Genomic DNA, 21,515 nt, shown 5'->3' on the forward strand with positions numbered 1-21,515 from the left:
TATCATCCGCAAACGGACGGTTTAGTCGAGCGTTTCAATAAAACCCTGAAAACCATGCTAAGAAGGGTGATTTCAAAAGACGGGAAAGACTGGGATATGATGCTTCCCTATTTGATGTTTGCCATACGAGAGGTGCCACAGGCATCCACGGGGTTTTCGCCTTTTGAATTGTTATACGGGCGACATCCCCGGGGATTGTTGGACCTGGCAAAGGAAACATGGGAACAAGAGCCCACCCCCCATAAAAGTGTGATTGAACACATTTTGGGTATGCAGAACCGCATAAGCGCGGTCATGCCAATTGTGAAGGAGCACTTACAGGAGGCTCAGGCCGCGCAAAGCGGCCGCTACAATAGACAAGCCACCGTGCGGACCTTTAAACCCGGGGATCGGGTGTTGGTATTGATCCCCACGGCGGAGAGCAAATTCCTGGCTCAGTGGCAAGGCCCCTACGAGATAAAGGAAAGAGTAGGGGTGGTTAACTATAAAGTATTGCAGCCCGGTAGGCGGAAACCTGAACAAATATACCATGTCAACCTATTAAAACCTTGGCAGGAACGGGAAAGCCTGATGGCTGTTTTTTCCCCACCTCCCTCCTCTTCGGGTCGTTCACCTCCGGCTCCAGCGACCTCCGGAGAGAACGAACCGGAAGTAAGGATTGGAGAAGCCCTCACCAAGCAACAGAGGCGAGAGGCCAGACGGTTGGTTCAGCAGAACCCCGATGTCTTCTCCGAGCTGCCCGGTAGGACCAGTCTGATACGACATGATATTGTCACCGAGCCCCACCTGAAGGTACGCCTGAAGTCATACCGGGTGCCGGAGGCTCGACGACAAGCCATATCGGAGGAAGTAAAGACAATGTTACGCCTGGGGGTCATCGAAAAATCCCGGAGTGAATGGGCTAGTCCGATTGTCCTAATACCAAAACCCGATGGCTCCTTAAGGTTCTGCAATGACTTTAGGAGATTGAACGAAATATCCAAGTTCGATCTCTACCCCATGCCCCGGGTGGATGAGCTGATTGATAGGCTGGGACAGGCGCGATATTTTACCACGCTCGACCTGACCAAAGGGTACTGGCAGGTGCCACTAACGGAGTCCGCCAAGGAGAAAACAGCTTTTGTTACGCCGGAGGGTCTCTTCCACTATGTTGTCTTGCCTTTTGGGTTACATGGCGCTCCGGCCACGTTCCAGAGGTTGATGGACTTAGTGCTGGAACCCCACCAGGCGTATGCATCAGCGTACCTGGATGACATCATTATTTACAGCTCCGATTGGCAGACCCACTTGGAACAGGTACAAGCGGTGGTGGACGCGCTTCGAACAGCCGGATTGACAGCCAATCCCAAGAAATGTGCATTGGGACTCACGGAAGCCCGCTACTTGGGCTACGTGATAGGCCAAGGAGTGATTAAGCCCCAAATTAACAAGGTTGAGGCGATCCAGAAGTGGCCTAGACCCCTGACCACGAAGCAGGTTAGGGCCTTCCTGGGTATCGTGGGGTACTACAGGAGGTTTGTAAAGGATTTTGCGGGACTATCAGCCCCCTTGACGGACCTTCTCAAAGGCAAGAAGTCCGTCATGGTGCGGTGGACTCCGCAGGCCGAGGACTCCTTCCGGGCCCTGAAGGGGGTCCTGTGCGGACAGCCCGTTCTGGTCAACCCTGATTTCCGGAAGGAGTTCATAGTACAGACTGACGCCTCGGAGGTCGGCCTGGGGGCGGTGCTGTCTCAGGTGGTTCAGGGGGAGGAACACCCCGTCACCTTCTTGAGTAGGAAGCTCACCCCTCCCGAGCGGAATTATAGCGTAGTGGAGAAGGAGTGCCTGGCGATCAAGTGGGCCTTGGAGTCCCTACGCTATTACCTGCTGGGACGGCAGTTTCGCTTGGTGACGGATCACTCTCCACTGGTCTGGATGAGGTCCGCCAAGGAACGGAATGCCCGGGTTACCCGGTGGTTCCTTTCTCTGCAGAACTTCCGGTTTACGGTTGAACACCGGGCCGGTAGGTTGCAGGGCAACGCCGATGCCTTGTCCCGCGGCCCGTGCTTGATGGCTGGAGTTCAACCCCGCACGCTTGAACTGAGGGGGGGGGTATGTGAGACTGTGACCGGGGTTATCTATGACGGCCGGTATGTCTCGCCCAGGTTGTGCTCACTCCATGATAGAAAGTAAATCCACTATAGGGTTAATGCTGTTTCCCTACAGGCTTAAGGAAGGGTTAAAAGGAAACAGGAACGAGGGCAGGTGTGCCGGGTGTGGGGGAAGTGACCAGAACTTCCTGAGCCCTCTGCTGGAGAGGCACATGTATTTTGTTATGGACTTTTTGTTTGGACATTAAACACCGTGTGCTGTGAACCTTGATGCCTGGATCCCGTGTCTTCTGCTGCGCAGCCGACCGCGCTACCTCACAACCCCTATATACTACACTTGTATTATACTACATCACTACACCCCTATATACTACACTTGTATTATACTACATCACTACACCCCTATATACTACACTTGTATTATACTACATCACTACACCCCTATATACTACACTTGTATTATACTACATCACTACACCCCTATATACTACACTTGTATTATACTACATCACTACACCCCTATATACTACACTTGTATTATACTACATCACTACACCCCTATATACTACACTTGTATGTATTATACTACATCACTACACCCCTATATACTACACTTGTATTATACTACATCACTACACCCCTATATACTACACTTGTATTATACTACATCACTACACCCCTATATACTACACTTGTATTATACTACACTCCTATATACTACACCTGTATTATACTACACCACTACACCCCTATAAACACCTGTATTATACTACACCACTACACCTGTAATATACTACACCCCATATACACCTGTAATATACTACACCACTACACCCTTATATACACCTGTAATATACTACACTACTACACCCCTATATACACCTGTATAATACAGGTGCATATAGTGGTGTAGTATAATACAGGTGTATATAGGGGTGTAGTATAATACAGGTGTATATAGGGGTGTAGTATAATACAGGTGTATATAGGGGTGTAGTGGTGTAGTATGATACAGGTGTATATAGGGGTGTAGTATAATACAGGTGTATATAGGGGTGTAGTATATTACAGGTGTATATAGGGGTGTAGTGGTGTAGTATAATACAGGTGTATATAGGGGTGTAGTATTATACTACACTCCTATATACACCTGTATTATACTACACACCTATAAAACTAGACCACTACACCCCCCCCATATACCACACCTGTAAAACTACATTCCCATATACTAAACCACTACACCCCAAATATTTGTCAAAAGTTACCCCTCTCCCCCAGCCCCCCGCCTGCCCGCCCCCATTGTCCCCGCAGGTTACTAGTAACCACTCACCTCTCTTTTTATCGTTCCCGTCCTCAGACACCTCCGTACGAGCACCTCGCTGAGCTGCTTCTCCTTCACATGGCCAGGCTGCGCCGACGTTGTATTCCTAGGAGCCCCCGCCGCTGCCTCTCTCCATACGGCCCCCGCCTCTGCAGCTTCTCCTTCCGGGCAGGAACTTTTCAAATGACACACGTGCGCCGTACTGACGATATCAGGGCGCGCGTGTGTTACAGAGAAAAGTGTCGGGCAAGGAACAGAGGAGAGATTCCTGCGTTCCGCTGCCTACACTGTGCGGAGCTTCAGGATCTGTCCTCTGTTTCCTGCCCGACACGCAGCGTGTGATGAGGGTCAGGGCCGGCTCCAGGTTTTTGTGGGCCCCGGGCGGAAGAGTCCCAGTGGGCCCCATCAACACGCAGACACACATACATATTTAAAGACAAACTCACAAAAATACATATAGAACGGACACATCTATACAGCCATATACACTGACATACATAGATACACATTATACATGCCTACAGACACACAGCTCTGCTGCATACATACAGACACACATAGCTCTGCTACAGACACACATAGCTCTGCTACAGACACACATAGCTCTGCTACAGACACACATAGCTCTGCTACATACATACACACATAGCTCTGCTACATACATACACACATAGCTCTGCTACATACATACACACATAGCTCTGCTACATACATACACACATAGCTCTGCTACATACATACACACATAGCTCTGCTACATACATACACACATAGCACTGCTACATACACACACAGCACTGCTACATACAGACACACATAGCTCTGCTACATACATACACACATAGCTCTGCTACATACATACACACATAGCACTGCTACATACACACATAGCACTGCTACATACACACATAGCTCTGCTACATACATACACACATAGCTCTGCTACATACACACATAGCACTGCTACATACACACATAGCACTGCTACATACACACATAGCAGTGCTACATACACACATAGCACTGATACATACAGACACACATAGCTCTGCTACATATATACATACATACACATTGCTCTGCTACATACACACATAGCTCTGCTACATACATACACACATAGCTCTGCTACATATATACATACATAGCTCTGCTACATATATACACACATAGCACTGCTACATACACACATAGCTCTGCTACATACAGACACACATAGCTCTGCTACATATATACATACATAGCTCTGCTACATATATACATACATACACACATAGCTCTGCTACATATATACATACAGACAGACACACACACGCGGCTCTGTGGCCCAGCACATACGGCACCGGGGGGGAGGGGGGGTTTTGCAGGGAATACACCTAGGGGGGGAGAAGAGCCCATACAGCTCACCAGGGCCCATAAATCGGGGGGTGGGGAGGGCACATACCGCTCAGGTCACGGTGGAGAGGGGGCCCACACAGCGCCGGAGAGAAGAGCTGTGCTGGGGGTCGCTGGCTGGCACTGCAACTCTCATCTGTGGGATGAGCAGGACGCCGGCCGGTAGCTCCGCCCACAGATTAAGTTCAGCCAGGAAGTCTTTGCTCCTTAAAGGGACGGCGCTGCAGATTCCTACTCGGCCCGGGGGGCAGCAGAACTAAGGCGAGTGGGTCCTGGCCAAGGGTCACCAGAACTGACGAGGCCGAGTGGGCCCCCCCGGCTCTCCAGGGCCCCGGCATTTGCCCGGGCACTGATGAGGGCAATCTGACCACGCGCCTCCCGGAGCCTGGAGCTCCGGACAACAGGTCAGATTGCTCTCATCAGTGACTGGCCAGCAAGGACGCCCTGAGCCAGGCGGGCCGGTCACAGAGAGTAGGCGGGCCGGATGTGGCCCGCGGGCCGCCCCTTGCCCAGGTCTGATCTAAAGGGACTGCGACACGACCATTGCACAAAATCAAAGCCTCTTGGACATGTGGTCTGAAATCCCATGCAACTTTGCTCCCATAGACTTCAATGTAAGACACGCACAACTGCGACGTGTGACGTGTATGCAACTGCGACTTGTATGCAAAAGATCTGTGATTTGCCCCCCCCCTCCTTTTTTTAACTTTTATAGACAACTTACAGATCTAAAGCCATTTGGCAGCAAGTTGCACACGTTATTAGTTGCCTGGTAGCACTAGCCATAAGTCCCCCATACTGTCACACCGGTGACGAAAGGACTGCAGGCGAGCAGCACAACACAACGGAAACACCAGGGGAACGTTACAATTTATGGCCCAGGCGATAGGGAGAGGGGAGACGGCTCAGCTCCTAACACTTACCTGAGGCTGACTCCTGCACTTTTTAACGTCCCTAGACGGGTCCTTCCTCTGTGCACTGTCACTTGCCTAGGCCCTCGTTGGCCTTGAAGTCATACTGACTAGTGCGAAGGCCAAAGACACTAGGCTCACCACTACAATAAAACAATACGAGGAAGGGAAGACAAACGAGAAAGACACAACAAATAGTTTTCCATTACTACTCAAGCAGAAAACTTCTCAGCTGCAACAGAAGCAACACCTCAGGCTGCTTTGGTTATAGAATGAGCTCTAGCCGGTATAGGAGAGAGTGAGGAGTGAGTTTATATAGCAGAAGGGAGTGGCTGCTGAGATTAACCGCTACAAGTCAATCTCAGCAGGGTAGAAAAGAGAGCTTAAGCCATTCAGCTCAGAATGGAATTAAATACGATCCTAATCAGGGAACCTCCAACTAACTTGAGTGAGGTCGCTCACTCAGTCTCTGCCTGCAGCTCACAGCAGGTGGTCATTGTCCTATGGCCGATTGGTGTGAATTCAGATGTAGCAGAGCTGGAATTCTCGTGGAATCTCTGGATTACGTCAGACCTACAAGGGTTTTTTTGCGGTTAATGAAGTTGTGAAAGAGGGTGCTTTTTGTCTTTTATTTCAAATAAAGAATTTTTTTCGGTGTTTACTTACATATTAGTAATGGGGTTCTCATAAGCACTGGTCTCCCCAGCCTAAGAATACCAGTTCCCAGCTGTTGGGGTTTATCATGGCTGGTTATCAAAATTGGGGGGAACCGCACGCTGTTTTAAAACATTATTTAATTAATTAAATAAGAAGCTGCATGTGGTTCCTCTTATTTTGATACACAGCCAAGATAAGCGCATGGCTGGGGGCTGCAGCCTCTAGCCGTAGGCTTTATTTGTGCTGCCTATCATAATATGGAGAGGACTCTATGCAAATTGTTTTATTTAGTCAGATGCTGTCACACAGGCCGGGGGTCTGTCTGACTCCAAGAAATAACAGATGCTGACACTGCTGGTGGGTGGGGAAAGCAATGCATATGGATGAGCAATAATGAGCAGCCCCGGAAGAAGAATAGGCAGCCGCAGGAGCATTTACAGTCTTGGTATGTATGGAGCGCTTGGTTCATTCTTATTTTCTTTATCTTTCCTTTTTTTCCTGAGTGCCAGATCTGGGTCATTAGCTGGAATTCTCTCCTCTTTCTGTTATCCATGCCTAGTGTAATACACAGACACACAATGCTAAGAATGAGTCAACTTCTCCTCTTTTTATCTGGTCTCAGGTGTGATTTCCATATTGCCCACACCTGTTACTTGCCACAGGGGAGTTTAAACAAGCATCACATGCTTGAAACAAAGTTGTTTACTAAAATTTTAGAAAGGTGCCAACAATTTTGTCCTGCCCAATGTGGGGCTTTTGTGTGAGGTTATGTCCAATTTGCTGTTTTTGCTTTTTTTTTTTTTTTTTTTCCTTTTCTCGTGCTGTTCCAATACATACAAAGGAAAGAAACGTGTAATTGTGAGTTGGCCTTGACTGTGTGTGTGTGTGTATTTATGTATGTATGTATATATATGTGTGTGTATATATATAATACATATACATGTGTACATATGTACGTGTGTGTGTGTGTGTATATATATATATATATATAATATGTATATATATATATGTATACATGTACGTGTGTGTGTGTGTGTGTGTGTGTGTATATATATATATATATATATATATATATATATATATATATATATATGTGTATATATATATGTATACATGTACGTGTGTGTGTGTGTGTGTGTATATATATATATATATATATATATATATATATATATATATATATATATATATATATATGTATATATATATATATGTGTGTGTGTGTATGTGCGTGTGTCATTATGTATATATGGTTGTTCAGGTAGCGTATCCCGACCATGTTTGTCAAAACTATGAAATTGGCCTACATTTTAGAAATACATTCAGCTGGACCCCTGCGCATAGTGGCACTTAATCTAATATTGGAGCCGGTCACCTGCTTGTACAGTTATCATGGTCGCTTTGCACAGTTTTTCACTTCTTGATCATCTCTCAGATGTTGACAGAGCTGACAGCGGCATTATTAATCCCCTACTGTCATCTACATCCTATGGAAGCAGCCATTTTGACAGCCGATCAAAAATGAAAACATGTACTGTGTCAGTAGAAAAGGCCAATAATTTGCTTTTATCTGTAAAATTAGCCCCTCTGCCTGTCGGCGGGGTACTGGAATTGGAAGTTGAAGGAGGCTGGTGAATGTCACCTTTATGATATACTATCATTTATAGTTAGACCTTTTACATTTCGACATTCGGTTCACTATCACCTCCAAATATCCAACAGAAAAGTCACCAAGTGAACGATTGAGAGGCCTGAGGTGAATTTTAAGTGGTTCCAAAATGGAGGCTGATTCTGAGGCATAATCAGCAATCTGAGGTAAAACTGGAGCAGTTGCCCATAGCAACCACACAGATTTCATGTCATTTCTCAGCCATTTTAAGATTATTTTTTTAACAGAGTTTAGAGAGTTTAGTGACCACCTTTGGCACCTCAGTAGACAGTTTCCTAAATTTCTGTCATTCAGGAACGCCTGGTATTTTAATAGCTGTTATGGTGGCCTTTTCTTGCCTTGTATGACAACTGCTCTTTATTTAGCGTCACTATAGTCACTCTCCCCAATAAACTTCTGCTGACATTTAATAATTTAATTTTTAATTATTTTTAATTATTTATTATTATATATAAAAACATTTATTCCTTTACTAATGTGACAATGAACAGTCATATGTAGAGCAATGTGTCTAGATGGAAAAAAGGCAAGCTGCAGCAGCCAATCAGCTTGCTGCTTACATTTTGTAGCCTGTGCTGCAAAAATGAGTCCTAGATTCTGATTGGTTGCTATGGGCAACATTAAAAACATAATAATTGTATTGGGAAGAATTAACAGATTGATGGAAACATGTTAAAACTAAAATATCCAGATTAATTGCTATGGGCGACTATTCTACTTATTCCCAATTTGCCTCAATGTGATAACCATCCATATCCTGGGCCAGTGTTGACATTTAACACAGTCCCATAAACAAGACTATTTGGGCAGAGGAACCCTATGGGGTTCTTGGGCTCCAAGACCCTGGTGTGACCTCTGCATTCATTATATTTATGGCTCTGGGGCTTCCATTTTTTGCCGAAATACTGAAAATTTGGCGTATTACTTTAGTAGGAGTCATTTCCTTTAAAGATCAGTGATATTTGGAGTTAGGTTACTTTTACATTGTGTTCCGATCTCCGTTCAGTTGTTCCGTCGGAGCTTCCAACCGAACCCCCTGCAAAACGGGTTTCGGACGTATGCGCCAACAGAGCCATTGACTATAATGGTGCAGACGGAGTCACTGTGTGGTCTGTTGTGCACCATTTTCGGGAGCATACGCTTACTGGAGACGGGCACCCAGACATGGTAGACTGCATCTGGGTGTCCACCTCTAATAAGCGTACACTCTCGAAAATGGTGCACGACCGAGCACACGGTGACTCCGTCTGCTCCATTATAGTCAGTGGCTCAGTTGGCACATACGTCCGAAATCCGTTTTGCGGGGGATCGGACGGAAGCCCCAACGGGATCACTGAACGGAGATCGGAACGCAGTGTGAAAGCCCCCTTACCCTTAAAATATATTGCTGGTATCCTGGTGAAAATGGTTTACAAGATGTCCGATCTTTAAACAATATTGAAAAAGACCCTATACTTTTTTTTTTTTTTTTTTTTTTAAATCATGAATTACCATACGTTTTAAAGAACAATTGCTAAATTAATTTATGGTGTATTTAGACATAGTGACCATGTACACATGGGAGAATCAACCTTTACATTTATGTCTCATTGTGCACATACATTGAATAAACATGCTTTTATGTAAAGGAGACCCCCCAAAAAATAATACTGAAACTGATTATTTGGGTAAAGATACGTTTTTTTTTGTTTTTTTTTTCCGAAACCATGGCCAGTTTCACACATCCGTGTTTAGCAGTATATGTACGGACTGGCTGCAGTGCTCCTGTCCTGATCTCAATGACTTCATACATACCTATGAGGGTGTTGAGTTTGGATCAGAAGATCCGTGACCGGTCTGGACATCGTCATCCTTATGTAGGCCGGTTTCACACACAAGTGTTTTAGGGTGTTTGACAACGATCAGGACCTGCTGCGTCCTAGACCCAGCGGGTCCTGAGCTGCGGGGCCGCAAGTCTCCTTCACAGGAGACCGCAGCTACCCGTGCCCATGATCATGGTTCGGAACGTGGCGGTCTCTCGCTTCTGTTCTCCCTATGGAAAAGGCTTGCGACTCCGCAGCAAAGAATTGACATGCTGTGGCTCAGAAAGCTCAGTTTTCGTTGCGGGCCATACATGCATAGTGGGCATGGGATTTCTAGAAATCCCATCCACTGTGCTTGTACTGTACAATACAGCGTTTTGGACGCAGTGAAAACATGCTGCATCCAAAACGCTGTAAACACTGATCGTGGGCACACAGACTTACGGTACATGCTTGTGATCAGGAATAGCAGTGTTTTGGATGCAGCGTATTTTTGCTGCGTCCAAAATGCTGCGTTGTACAGTGCAGACACCGTAGATGGGATTTATAGAAATCCTATGCCCACTGTACTTCCTTTTCTCCTAAGTGTAAACTGACCTGCGGCCTGGCTTCCGAGCCGCAGCATGTCAATTTATGCTTGTGGAGATGCGAGTATTCTCCACAGGAAGAACAGAGAAAGTCGACAGCGGCCCAAACTCTGATCGTGGACACGGGCATCTGTGGTCTTCTATGGAGAAGACTCGCAATTCCACAGTAGAAGACACGCTGCGTCCAGGACACAGCATGTCCAGATTGTGTGCACCCACCCTTAAGTTTCAATAATAATTGATGGCCTGACCCAGCTAAAATGAAAACTTCTGCTGGAAAAAGCATCTGGCAATTATTCTAGATCTATTGAACGCTCGGGATTTAAAAGGATAACTCCACCAAAAAGTGGTCAAAAATTGAGTGTTGAAATAATTACCAGGTGCTTCTGGATCCTCCAAAAGTTAATTTAAGATAGGTCAGTTCATCAACAATTCCTAGGCCGGTTTAACAAATGCGTGTTTCACGGTCCACCTAGGGACGATGATGGACGACGTGACCACAGATCTCATACCCCAAACTCAACAGCCTCAAGACATATATCTAAAACCGTTGAGTTTAGGTCAGAAGACCTACAGACGGTCCCTACATTGCTGTACTCGTACTCGTGTGAGTACACTCGTGTGATCCCGCCCTAAAAATAATTAATGAACTGAACGATCTGCAGTGAACAACTTTTGTTGGATCCAGAAGCATTTGGCAATTCTTTCTCAAACTAATCAATGCTTACTTTTTACCAGTTTGGGTGGAGATCCCCATTTAAATCCAAACTCACTATTGGGCTGAATACTATATAAACCATGTAAGTAAGCATTTGTTTGCTTTTGGCAGGATTTCTCCTACGATGACTCCAAAGCCGAATTTAATGTGGATGCCCCCAATGGGGTGGTAATGGAAGGCTACCTCTTCAAAAGGGCCAGCAATGCATTCAAGACATGGAATCGGTGAGTTAAAATTAGTAATAACAAGCAGGGGCGTAACTATAATAGGTGTAGGGGTTGCAGTTGCACCTGGGCCCTGGAGCCCAAAAGGTGCCGTTGACCCACGTGAAAAGACCATTACTAAGAAAGATATATTGGGGGCCCTGTTCGAGCTTTTGCATTGGAACCCATGAGCTTCAAATTACGCCACTGATGCCCAGTATCCTTTGTCAATGCCATGTATTGAAACCTTTAATCTAAATTTCTATATATACTCTGTTTTTATTATTTTCCCATTGTATTTTGGTATAATAGATATTTACATACAGACTTATGGACGTTCATCCAAATAAGGTTCTTGATGGACTTGTCTTTTTTTGTCAACCTTGAAACCATGATTGTCAGTAATTTGTGGTGCATGTTGGTAAATGCTTTCTGTATCAGACATATTTATTCTTTTATGCTTTTTTTAGGAGGTGGTTTTCCATACAAAATAGTCAACTTGTTTACCAAAAGAAATTGAAGGTAAGCAAATGATCCATCGTTAAAGAGAATAGGAGCTGATCTGTAGTACTTGGCAGCGGCTGCTACACAATGAACAGAATCATCCAACTTTCATCTCATGTGAATGGGAGCTTTTACAACTAATTGGTAGGGTTGTCGGGAGCTAGACCCCCACTGGTATATTTATGGCCTACCCTATGGATAGATCATAAATATTAGATGCCTAGCGAACCCCTATTACATATCCATCCTACAGTAAAGCCATGTGACAGTGTTACGCTTTTGATGGGAGAAAATCCAGAATTTAGTAACTGGGTTCTTCAACTTGTAAAGGAACCTCTTGTTCTTATATCCAAAAATGTTTGCACTTTTGTGATTCATGCCCCCACCTTTTGTAATAATCATGAATGGGATCAGCCCACAATGACCAGCCTATGGCTGTTTCAGCTAAAAACTCATTTACTTCTGGTTACCTTCGCTTTTTCCCTGTGAACGATTCACTGCAGTTTCCGAACCGAGGATGAGTCATTGGGAATAGCTATTGACCCTCTTATATAATTATCTGAAGGGCTGTCTTTGTAAGTGACAGCAATCAAGATAATAGGTTAAAGCGGGCTTTACACGCTACGATATCGTTAATGTTTGATCGTCGGGGTCACATTGTTAGTGACGCACATCCGTCGTCATTAACGATATCTCAGCGTGTAATACTTACCAGCGACTTTAGGCGACCTCAAAAATGGTGAAAATCGTTCACCATGGAGAGGTCGTCCCAAACTCAAAAATCGGTAAGGGTTGTTTAGCGTTGTGGTTCATCGCTCATGCGGCAGCACACATCGCTATGTGTGACACCGCATGAGCGAGGAACGTCTCCTTACCTGCCTCCGGCCCCAATGCGGAAGGAAGAGGTGAGCGGGATGTTAACATCACGCTCAGCTCCGCCCCTCCGCTTTGATTGGCCGGCCGCTTAGTGACATTGCGGTGACGTCGCTATGATGCCGAACATCCTTCTCCCTTGAAGGAGGGATTGTTCGGCAGTCACAGCGACACCGCCGACCAGGTAAGTATGTGTGACGCTGCGTAGCGATAATGTTCGCTACGGCAGCGATCACAAACAATCGCATGCGCGACGGGGGCGGGTACTTACACGCTCGATATCGCTAGAAATTGCTAGCGATATCGCTACCGTGTAAAGCCCCCTTAAGGCCCAGTCACACACAACGACTTAACAGCGATCCCGACAACGATACGACCTGATAAGGATCGCTGGTAAGTCGCTGGTGAGATGTCACACAGACAGGCCTTACCAACGACACAGTAACGATACAGATCGCAGTAGTGACCTGTAGAACGATCTTGGCGGTCATTGGGACCCTGTCACACAGTGTCAAACACAGAGTTGCATCCTACCCAGCAGGACATCGCCTTTGAAGAAAATGGTCCGAAACATTCTGCAACGACTAGAGATCTCACAGCAGGGGCCTGATCGCTGGTAGGTGTCACACATAACAAGAGCGCTGGCGAGATCGTTGCTGCGTCACATAAACTGTGACTCAGCAACAATCTCGTTAGCGATCTCGTTGTGTGTAATGGGGCCTTTAGAGGAAAACAGTTCCAGTAAAATTAGATTACTCAAATCTGTCCTTCCCGGCCTTGTGAAAAGTATATTGGGCAGTGGAGAGTGTAGGGCCTGCTGTTGTCATCACATCCCGATAAGCCAGATGGGCGTCTTCTGGGGCTTGCTTATTATATTTGTGTTTCCCTAAAATCTGCTGCTGGTACCTCCAGTGATCATTTGCAATCTGCTAGGAAACTTCATAGCTGTTTTTTGTGGCTTAGTGGAACAATCTACAGGTCTGGTAAAATCATTGATCGTGTAATGTAGTCATGACGGGTCCTGTATGTAGACTCTTTACAGTTGTGGTCAGGAGACATGGGTCTTGAATTGGGGACCATTTTGGTGACCATTCATCTATTCTGGGATGGGCCAATATCAATGACAGAATCCATGCCAACTACGTTGGAATATCCAAGATGGAACTCCTGATTTATAGGCTTTGTGAGATTTTTAGTGGTCTAGATTGTATTCACAATAATATAAAATATGTAGGTAGAAATCTAAAGCTGTGTGTGTCAAAACCACTATAAAAAAAACACCTCAAAAAGGGAAGCAAACTAAGGGAAGAAATTCTGCAGCATCAAAAACTGAACAAACACCGGTCACGGGAGTGTAGCCTAACATCTTCTGTTTCACCAGGATGGTCTGACCGTGGTTGTGGAGGACCTTAGACTGTGCACAGTGAAGCCCTGCGAAGATATAGAACGAAGGTTTTGTTTTGAAGTGGTTTCACCCTCCAAGTAAGTTGAGTATATAGTTTAAGCAAATAGAACTAGAATTAAAAAGTTATCACTTATTGAAAGGATAGGCTAAAACTTGATGACTGCTTGCATTCTCCAACACTCCCACGCATGGGGCATGCATGTCTGCCTCTCCATTTATTGTGTATGATAGTCCCACGCATGGGGCATGCATGTCTGCCTCTCCATTTATTGTGTATGATAGTCCCACGCATGGGGCATGCATGTCTGCCTCTCCATTTATTGTGTATGATAGTCCCACGCATGGGGCATGCATGTCTGCCTCTCCATTTATTGTGTATGATAGTCCCACGCATGGGGCATGCATGTCTGCCTCTCCATTTATTGTGTATGATAGTCCCACGCATGGGGCATGCATGTCTGCCTCTCCATTTATTGTGTATGATAGTCCCACGCATGGGGCATGCATGTCTGCCTCTCCATTTATTATGTAGGAGACTTCTGAGAAAAAAAACATATTCGGCTATCTCTGGCAATCTTACCTAGAATAGGTGGAGCCCTTTAAAGTCAAGAGCCATACCATGACATTGTCTGGTTCCACTTTGTAATATTACCTTTTCTTTTTCGCTCCTAATTGGGAGACCCAGACAATTGGGTGTATAGCTATTGCCTCCGGAGGCCACACAAAGTATTACACTTAAAAGTGTAAGGCCCCTCCCCTTCTGGCTATACACCCCCAGTGGGATCACTGGCTCACCAGTTTTGTGCTTTGTGCGAAGGAGGCAACACATCCACGCATAGCTCCACTGTTTAGTCAGCAGCAGCTGCTGACTATGTCGGATGGAAGAAAAGAGGGCCCATACGAGGGCCCCCAGCATGCTCCCTTCTCACCCCACTTCATGTCGGAGGTGTTTGTTAAGGTTGAGGTACCCATTGCGGGTACGGAGGCTGGAGCCCACATGCTGCTTCCTTCCCCATCCCTTTTTACAGGGCTCTGGGTGAAGTGGGATTCTATCGGTCTCCAGGCACTGAGGCCGTGCTCCATCCACAGCCCCTGGTATCTGCTGGACATGGAGCGGAGTATCTTCAGGGACATGGCCCTGCTACATGGAGGTACTCTGTGTCCCTGTGGGGACCGCGCAGACACACGGCAGCACTGCTGGGTGTGTTAGTGCGCCAGGGACAGCGGCGCTGTCCGCACTAGTGCCATCGCACACCACAGCGTTGCTGGGTGTGTTAGTGTATTGGGTGACTACCGCGCTAACCGCCGCTGCCGTTTTTATTTAAGGCGCCGCTGGGATTTGTGGTGCGCCGGGGACTTCCGCGCCGGCCAGCACTGATATGCCGGCCGCGCTTATTAACTCGAGTCCCCGGCTTCTGGGCCTAGTCTCCCTTCGTTACCGCCCACAGGCCTGACAGTCAGGGTAGGGGCGTGACGCTGCATAGCACAGCAGCGCTGAGAGCTGGAGTATGTTTTGCATACTCCACCCCTCTCACTGTGTGCACTGTGAAACCGGATTCCCGCACTTTCTCAGGCACGCCCACGGCTTCCTTCTCTACAAGGACGCCGGCAGCCATTAGTGTCAGTTTCTGTACGATACAGAGACAAGTGTGGAAGACCCTGGCATTCTGATAGTCACACAATCGCTGCAACAGGCGTTAAGCAGCACCTGTGGTGCTAACCCCACTAGTGCAGAAGTGCACTTATAGATATGCTTGTACTATATACATTGCACTGTTTGGTCGCACGTTGTATATACCCTCCTGGATTGTGCGGAGGAGTTATCAGCATATTCTCTGTGTAAAACAAAGGTGCAGAACCATATGTTTTTCTATGCAGCCGGTACAGCATGTACGGCTATACGGCCGGCAGGTTACATAGACCCCCATTGTATCCAACTCAGCCGGAGTCTCTGCTAATGGCCAGAGGATGAGGACGGTGTCTGCAGTATTTACTGACAGATTTTCTGAGACTATGGCTATGATACTAGAAGCCTAGCAGTCCGGACATGTCTCTCACAACATGGGCACTGTTGAATCATTGATCCATGGCCCCCCTCAGTGTGAACAACTAACAGCTCCGGGAATGTCACACGCATCCCAGAGTCACGGCTCTGCACCGACGTCAGTCCCAGACAGCCTAAGCGGGCTCACTATGAGCGGCCCTCGGTTTCATCAGGGTCCTAGCAGAAGGACTCTCTGTGTAATGAGGCGGAAGTAGCGGCTCAGGATTCTGATCCTGAGACCGCTCTCAATCTGGATACACCTAATGGTGACGCCATAGTGAATAATCTTATAGCGTCCATCAATAGAATGTTGGTTATTTCTCACCCAGCTCCTCCAGTGGAGGAGTCAGCTTCACGTATTTTTCTGGACCACTCTGCCTTCAGAGAGGCAGTCCAGGAACACCACACTTATCCAGATATGCGCTTCTCCAAACGGCTTAGGATACACGTTATCCCTGCCCCCTGACGTGGTCAAGGACTGGACCCAGTGTCCCAAGCGGCATCCTCCAATCTCCAGGCTTGTAGCTAGATCCATAGTTGCAGTGGGAGATGGTGCTGCACTTAAAGATGCCACTGACAGACAGATGGATCTCTGGTCTAAATCCATCTATGAGGCTGTCGGCGCACCGTTGGCTCCAGCATTCTCACCCTTGGGGCACTCCAAGCTATTTCAGCTTGTCTTACACAGATTGACACGGTTACACGTACATCTGTGCCGCAGGTGGCATCCTTAACCTCTCAAATGTCTGCATTTGTTTCTTACGCGATTCAGGTTGCCCTAGACTCTGCGAACCGTGCGGCAGTAGCCTCCGCTACTCCGTGTTTTTAAGCAGAGCCTGGTCTGCTCGTTAAGTGAATGGAAGGCAGATTCTGCTTCCAAAAAAGGGTGCTTAACCAGTTGCCTTTTTCTGCTGACCGACTGTTTGGTGAGCGTTTAGATGTAACCATTAAACAGTCCAGGGGTAAGGATTCATCCTTTCCTCAGCCCGGACACAACAAACCCCAACAGAGCAGGAGGCAGTCGGGGTTTCGGTCTTTTCGAGGCTCGGGCAGGTTCCATTTTTCCTCGTCCAATGTGGACTCAAAAGGATCAGAGGAGCTCAGATTCTTGGCGGGCTCAGTCACGCCCAAAAAAGAGACAGTCTGAAAACCCGCTTCCAAGGCGGCTTCCTCATGACTTGCGGCCTCCTCTCTCCGCATCCTCGGTCGGTAGCAGGCTCTCCCGCCTTGGCGATATGTAGCTGCCATAGGTCAATGACCGTTGGGTGTGAGACATTCTGTCTCACGGGTACAGGATAGAGCTCACTTCTCGTCCTCCAACTCGATTCTTCAGAAATTCTCCACCTCCCGGCCGAGCCGCTGCTCTTCTGCAAATCAGGGTGCACTCTATAGGCAGAAAGAGTGATGACCCCCGTTCCTCTTCAGGAACAAGGTCACGGTTTTTACCCCAAATTATTTGCGGTGCCTATAAGAACGGGCCGTTCCGTCCCGTTCTGGATCTAAAACTGCTCAGCAAGCTCGTGGACACCAGGCGGTTCCGGATGGACTCCCTCCGCCATGTCATCGCCTCAATGTCCCAAGGAGATTTCCTAGCATCATTAGGCATCAAGGATGCTTATCCACACGTGCCGATTGATCCAGAGCACTAGCGTTTCTACGCTTCGTTATAGGAGACGAACACCTTCTGTTCGTAGCTCTACCTTCCGGCTAGCGACAGTCCCACGGGTCTTCGCCAAGGTCAGGGCAGCAGTAGTCACAGTCCTGCACTCTCAGGGTCACTCTGTGATCCCATATTTAGACGATCTACTTGTCAAGGCACTCTCTTAGGAAACATGCCGACACTGCCCGAACGTTGCGCCGGAGACTCTCTAGAGTTTTGGGTGGATCATCAACTTTTTAAAGTCAGATCCGACCCCGACCCTATCGCTAACATATCTAGGCATGGAGTTTCATACTCTCTCAGCGATAGTGAAGCTTCCGCTAGACAAACAGCATTCACTACGGGCTGCAATCTCTTCTTTAAGAACCAGTCGCACACATTAAGACGCCTCATGCACTTCCTACGTAAGATGGTAGCAATGGAGGCAGTTCTTTTCGCGCAGTTTCATCTGCGTCCACTACAATGTGACATTCTCCGCCAATGGGACGGGGAGTCGACCTCCCTCAACAGAGTCGTCTTTCTTTCTCAGGCGGCCAAGGAATCTCTACGGTGGTGGCTTCTTCCCACCTCATGGTCAAAAAGAAGGTCCTTCCTATCCCCATCCTGGGCGATAGTTACGACAGACGCGAGTCTATCAGGGTGGGGAGCAGTTTTTCTCCACCACAGCGCTCAGGGTACGTGGACTCAGCAAGAGTCCACCCTTCAGATCAATGTTCTTGAACACAGAGCAGTGTATCTTGCCCTACAAACCTTCCAACAGCAGCTGGAAAGCAAGCAAATCCGACTTCAGTCGGACAACTCCACAGCGGTGGCATACATCAACCACCAAGGAAGAACGCGCAACCGGCAAGCCTTCCAGGAAGTCCGGCAGGTTCTGATGTGGGTGGAAGACACGGCATCCACCATATCCACAGTTCACATCCCAGGCGTGGAAAACTAGGAAGCTGACTTCCTAAGTCGCCGGGGTGTGGCCGAAAGGGTATGGTCTCTTCACCCGGACGGGTTTCAGGAGATCTGGCGCCGCTGACAGAGGCCGGACGGCGATCTAATGGCGTCACGGCACAACAACAATGTGCCAGCTTCATGGCACGGTTTCACAATCATCGAGCTCTGGCGGCAGACGCCTTAGTTCAGCATTGGTCGCAGTTCCAGCTACCTTATGTGCCACCTCTGGCATTGTTGCCCAGAGTGCTGCATTAGATCAGGACCGACTGCGGCCGCGCCATCCTCGTCGCTACAGATTGGCCGAGGATGTTGTGGTTCCCGGTTCTGTGGTGCCTCACGGTAGGCTAACCGGGGGCACTACCAGACCAATCAGACTGGCTGTCTCAAGGGCCATTCTTCCATTTGAATTCTACGGCCCTCAACCTGATGGTGTGGCTTTGAGTCCTGGAACCTAGTGTCGTCAGGATTACCTCAGGACGTGGTTGCCACCATGAGACAGGCTAGCATACCAACGTCCGCCAAGATTGACCACAGGACGTGGAAGATATTCTTATCTCGGTGCTCGGCGCAGGGTGTTTCTCCCTGGCCGGTTGCATCGTCTATGTTTCCTTCCTTCCTGCAATCTAGGTTGGAAAAAGGGTTGTCGCTCAGTTCCCTTTAGGGACAAGTCTCAGCGCTATCTGTATTTTTTCAGAAACGACTTCCTCAGGTACGCACGTTCCTACGGGGAGTTTGTCTTCTCAGCACTCCGTACAGGCGGCCGTTAGAGCCCTGGGATCTGAACAAGGTTCTAATTGCTCTCCAGATGCCGCCTTTCGAGCCTTTGAAAGAGGTCTCCCTTCCCGCTTTTCTCGGGAAGTGGCCTTCTAGTAACGGTCTCGTCTCTTAGGAGAGTTTCCGAGCTAGCAACGCTCTCATACAAATCTCCCTTCCTGGTCCTTCACCAGGACAGGGTAGTTCTGCGTCCGATTCCGGAATTTCTCCCTAAGGTGGTATCCCACTTTCATATCAATCAGGATATCACCTCACCTTCTTTGTGTCCTCGTCCAGTCCATCAATTTCAGAAGGATTTGCATCTGTTGGTTCTGGTGAGAGCACTCAGGTTCTACTTCCCGCATGGCGCTCCTGCGCCACCCGGATGCACTCTTTGTCCTTGTCGCTGGTCGGCGTAAACAGTCGCAAGCTTCTGAATCCACCCTGGCTCGGGGGATCGAGGAACCAATTCTTGAAACCTACAGTTCTACTGGGCTTCTGGTTCTCTCAAGGCTGAAGGCCCATTCTACCAGAGCCGTGGGTGCATCCTGGGCATTACGGCACCAGGCTACGGCTCAGCAGGTGTGTCAGGCACCTACCTGATTGAGTCTGCATACTTTTACCAAGCATTTTCAGGTGCATACCTACGCTTCGGCAGACGCCAGCCTAGGTAGATAAGTCCTTCAGGCGGCGATTGCCCACCTGTAGGAAAGGGCTGTTTGACGGCCCTATCACGAGGTATTCTTTTACCCACCCAGGGACTGCTTTTGGACGTCCCAATTGTCTGGGTCTCCCAATTAGGAGCGAAAAAGAAGGGAATTTTGTTTACTTACCGTAAATTCCTTTTCTTCTAGCTCCAATTGGGAGACCCAGCACCCGCCCTGTTTTCTCGGGGTTTTTCTGTTTTTTCGGGTACACATGTTGTTCATGTGGTATGGTTCAGTTCTCCGATGTTTCCTCGGATTGAATTGGTCTTTAAACCAGTTATTGGCTTTCCTCCTTCTTGCTTTGGCACTAAAACTGGTGAGCCAGTGATCCCACTGGGGGTGTATAGCCAGAAGGGGAGGGGCCTTACACTTTTAAGTGTAATACTTTGTGTGGCCTCCGGAGGCAATAGCTATACACCCAATTGTCTGGGTCTCCCAATTGGAGCTAGAAGAAAAGGAATTTACGGTAAGTAAACAAAATTCCCTTCTTTAACAAGATAAGACAACCTGTTCAATGTACATATATGTCATGGTATGGTCCCTGCTGTCAGACATATAGTAATTTTATTGTAGTGGTCATGATACAATATAACTAGTGATGAGCGGGCACTACCATGCTCAGGTGCTCAGTACTCGTAACTAGTGATGAGCGGGCACTACCATGCTCAGGTGCTCAGTACTCGTAACTAGTGATGAGCGGGCACTACCATGCTCAGGTGCTCAGTACTCGTAACTAGTGATGAGCGGGCACTACCATGCTCGGGTGCTCAGTACTCGTAACTAGTGATGAGCGGGCAATACCATGCTCGGGTGCTCGGTACTCGTAACTAGTGATGAGCGGGCACTACCATGCTCGGGTGCTCTGTACTCGTAACTAGTGATGAGCGAGCACTACCATGCTCGGGTGCTCTGTACTCGTAACTAGTGATGAGCGAGCACTACCATGCTCAGGTGCTCTGTACTCGTAACTAGTGGTGATCGGGCACTACCATGCTCGGGTGCTCGGTACTCGTAACTAGTGATGAGCGGGCACTACCATGCTCGGGTGCTCGGTACTCGTAACTAGTGATGAGCGGGCACTACCATGCTCGGGTGCTCAGTACTTGTAACTAGTGATGAGTGAGCACTACCATGCTCAGGTGCTCAGTACTCGTAACTAGTGATGAGCGGGCACTACCATGCTCGGGTGCTCGGTACTCGTAACTAGTGATGAGCGGGCACTACCATGCTCGGGTGCTCAGTACTCGTAACTAGTGATGAGCGGGCAC

The 21,515-nt window shown here is 47.8% G+C and overlaps 1 protein-coding gene across 1 annotated transcript in view; it reads left to right on the forward strand.

The window, feature by feature from the left end:
* The window catches only part of ACAP3 (ArfGAP with coiled-coil, ankyrin repeat and PH domains 3), a 266,420-nt gene that overhangs the window by 186,828 nt on the left and 58,077 nt on the right, over positions 1–21,515 (forward strand). The window contains exons 11-13 of the mRNA XM_075327683.1: positions 11,265–11,377; positions 11,827–11,878; positions 14,115–14,215. Of these exons, the coding sequence (XP_075183798.1) occupies positions 11,265–11,377; positions 11,827–11,878; positions 14,115–14,215 (266 nt within the window). The remainder of the gene's footprint in view (positions 1–11,264; positions 11,378–11,826; positions 11,879–14,114; positions 14,216–21,515) is intronic.

Source organism: Anomaloglossus baeobatrachus, chromosome 11 (genome assembly GCF_048569485.1).
Source record: "Anomaloglossus baeobatrachus isolate aAnoBae1 chromosome 11, aAnoBae1.hap1, whole genome shotgun sequence".
In the NCBI taxonomy this organism is placed as follows: Eukaryota; Metazoa; Chordata; class Amphibia; order Anura; family Aromobatidae; genus Anomaloglossus; species Anomaloglossus baeobatrachus.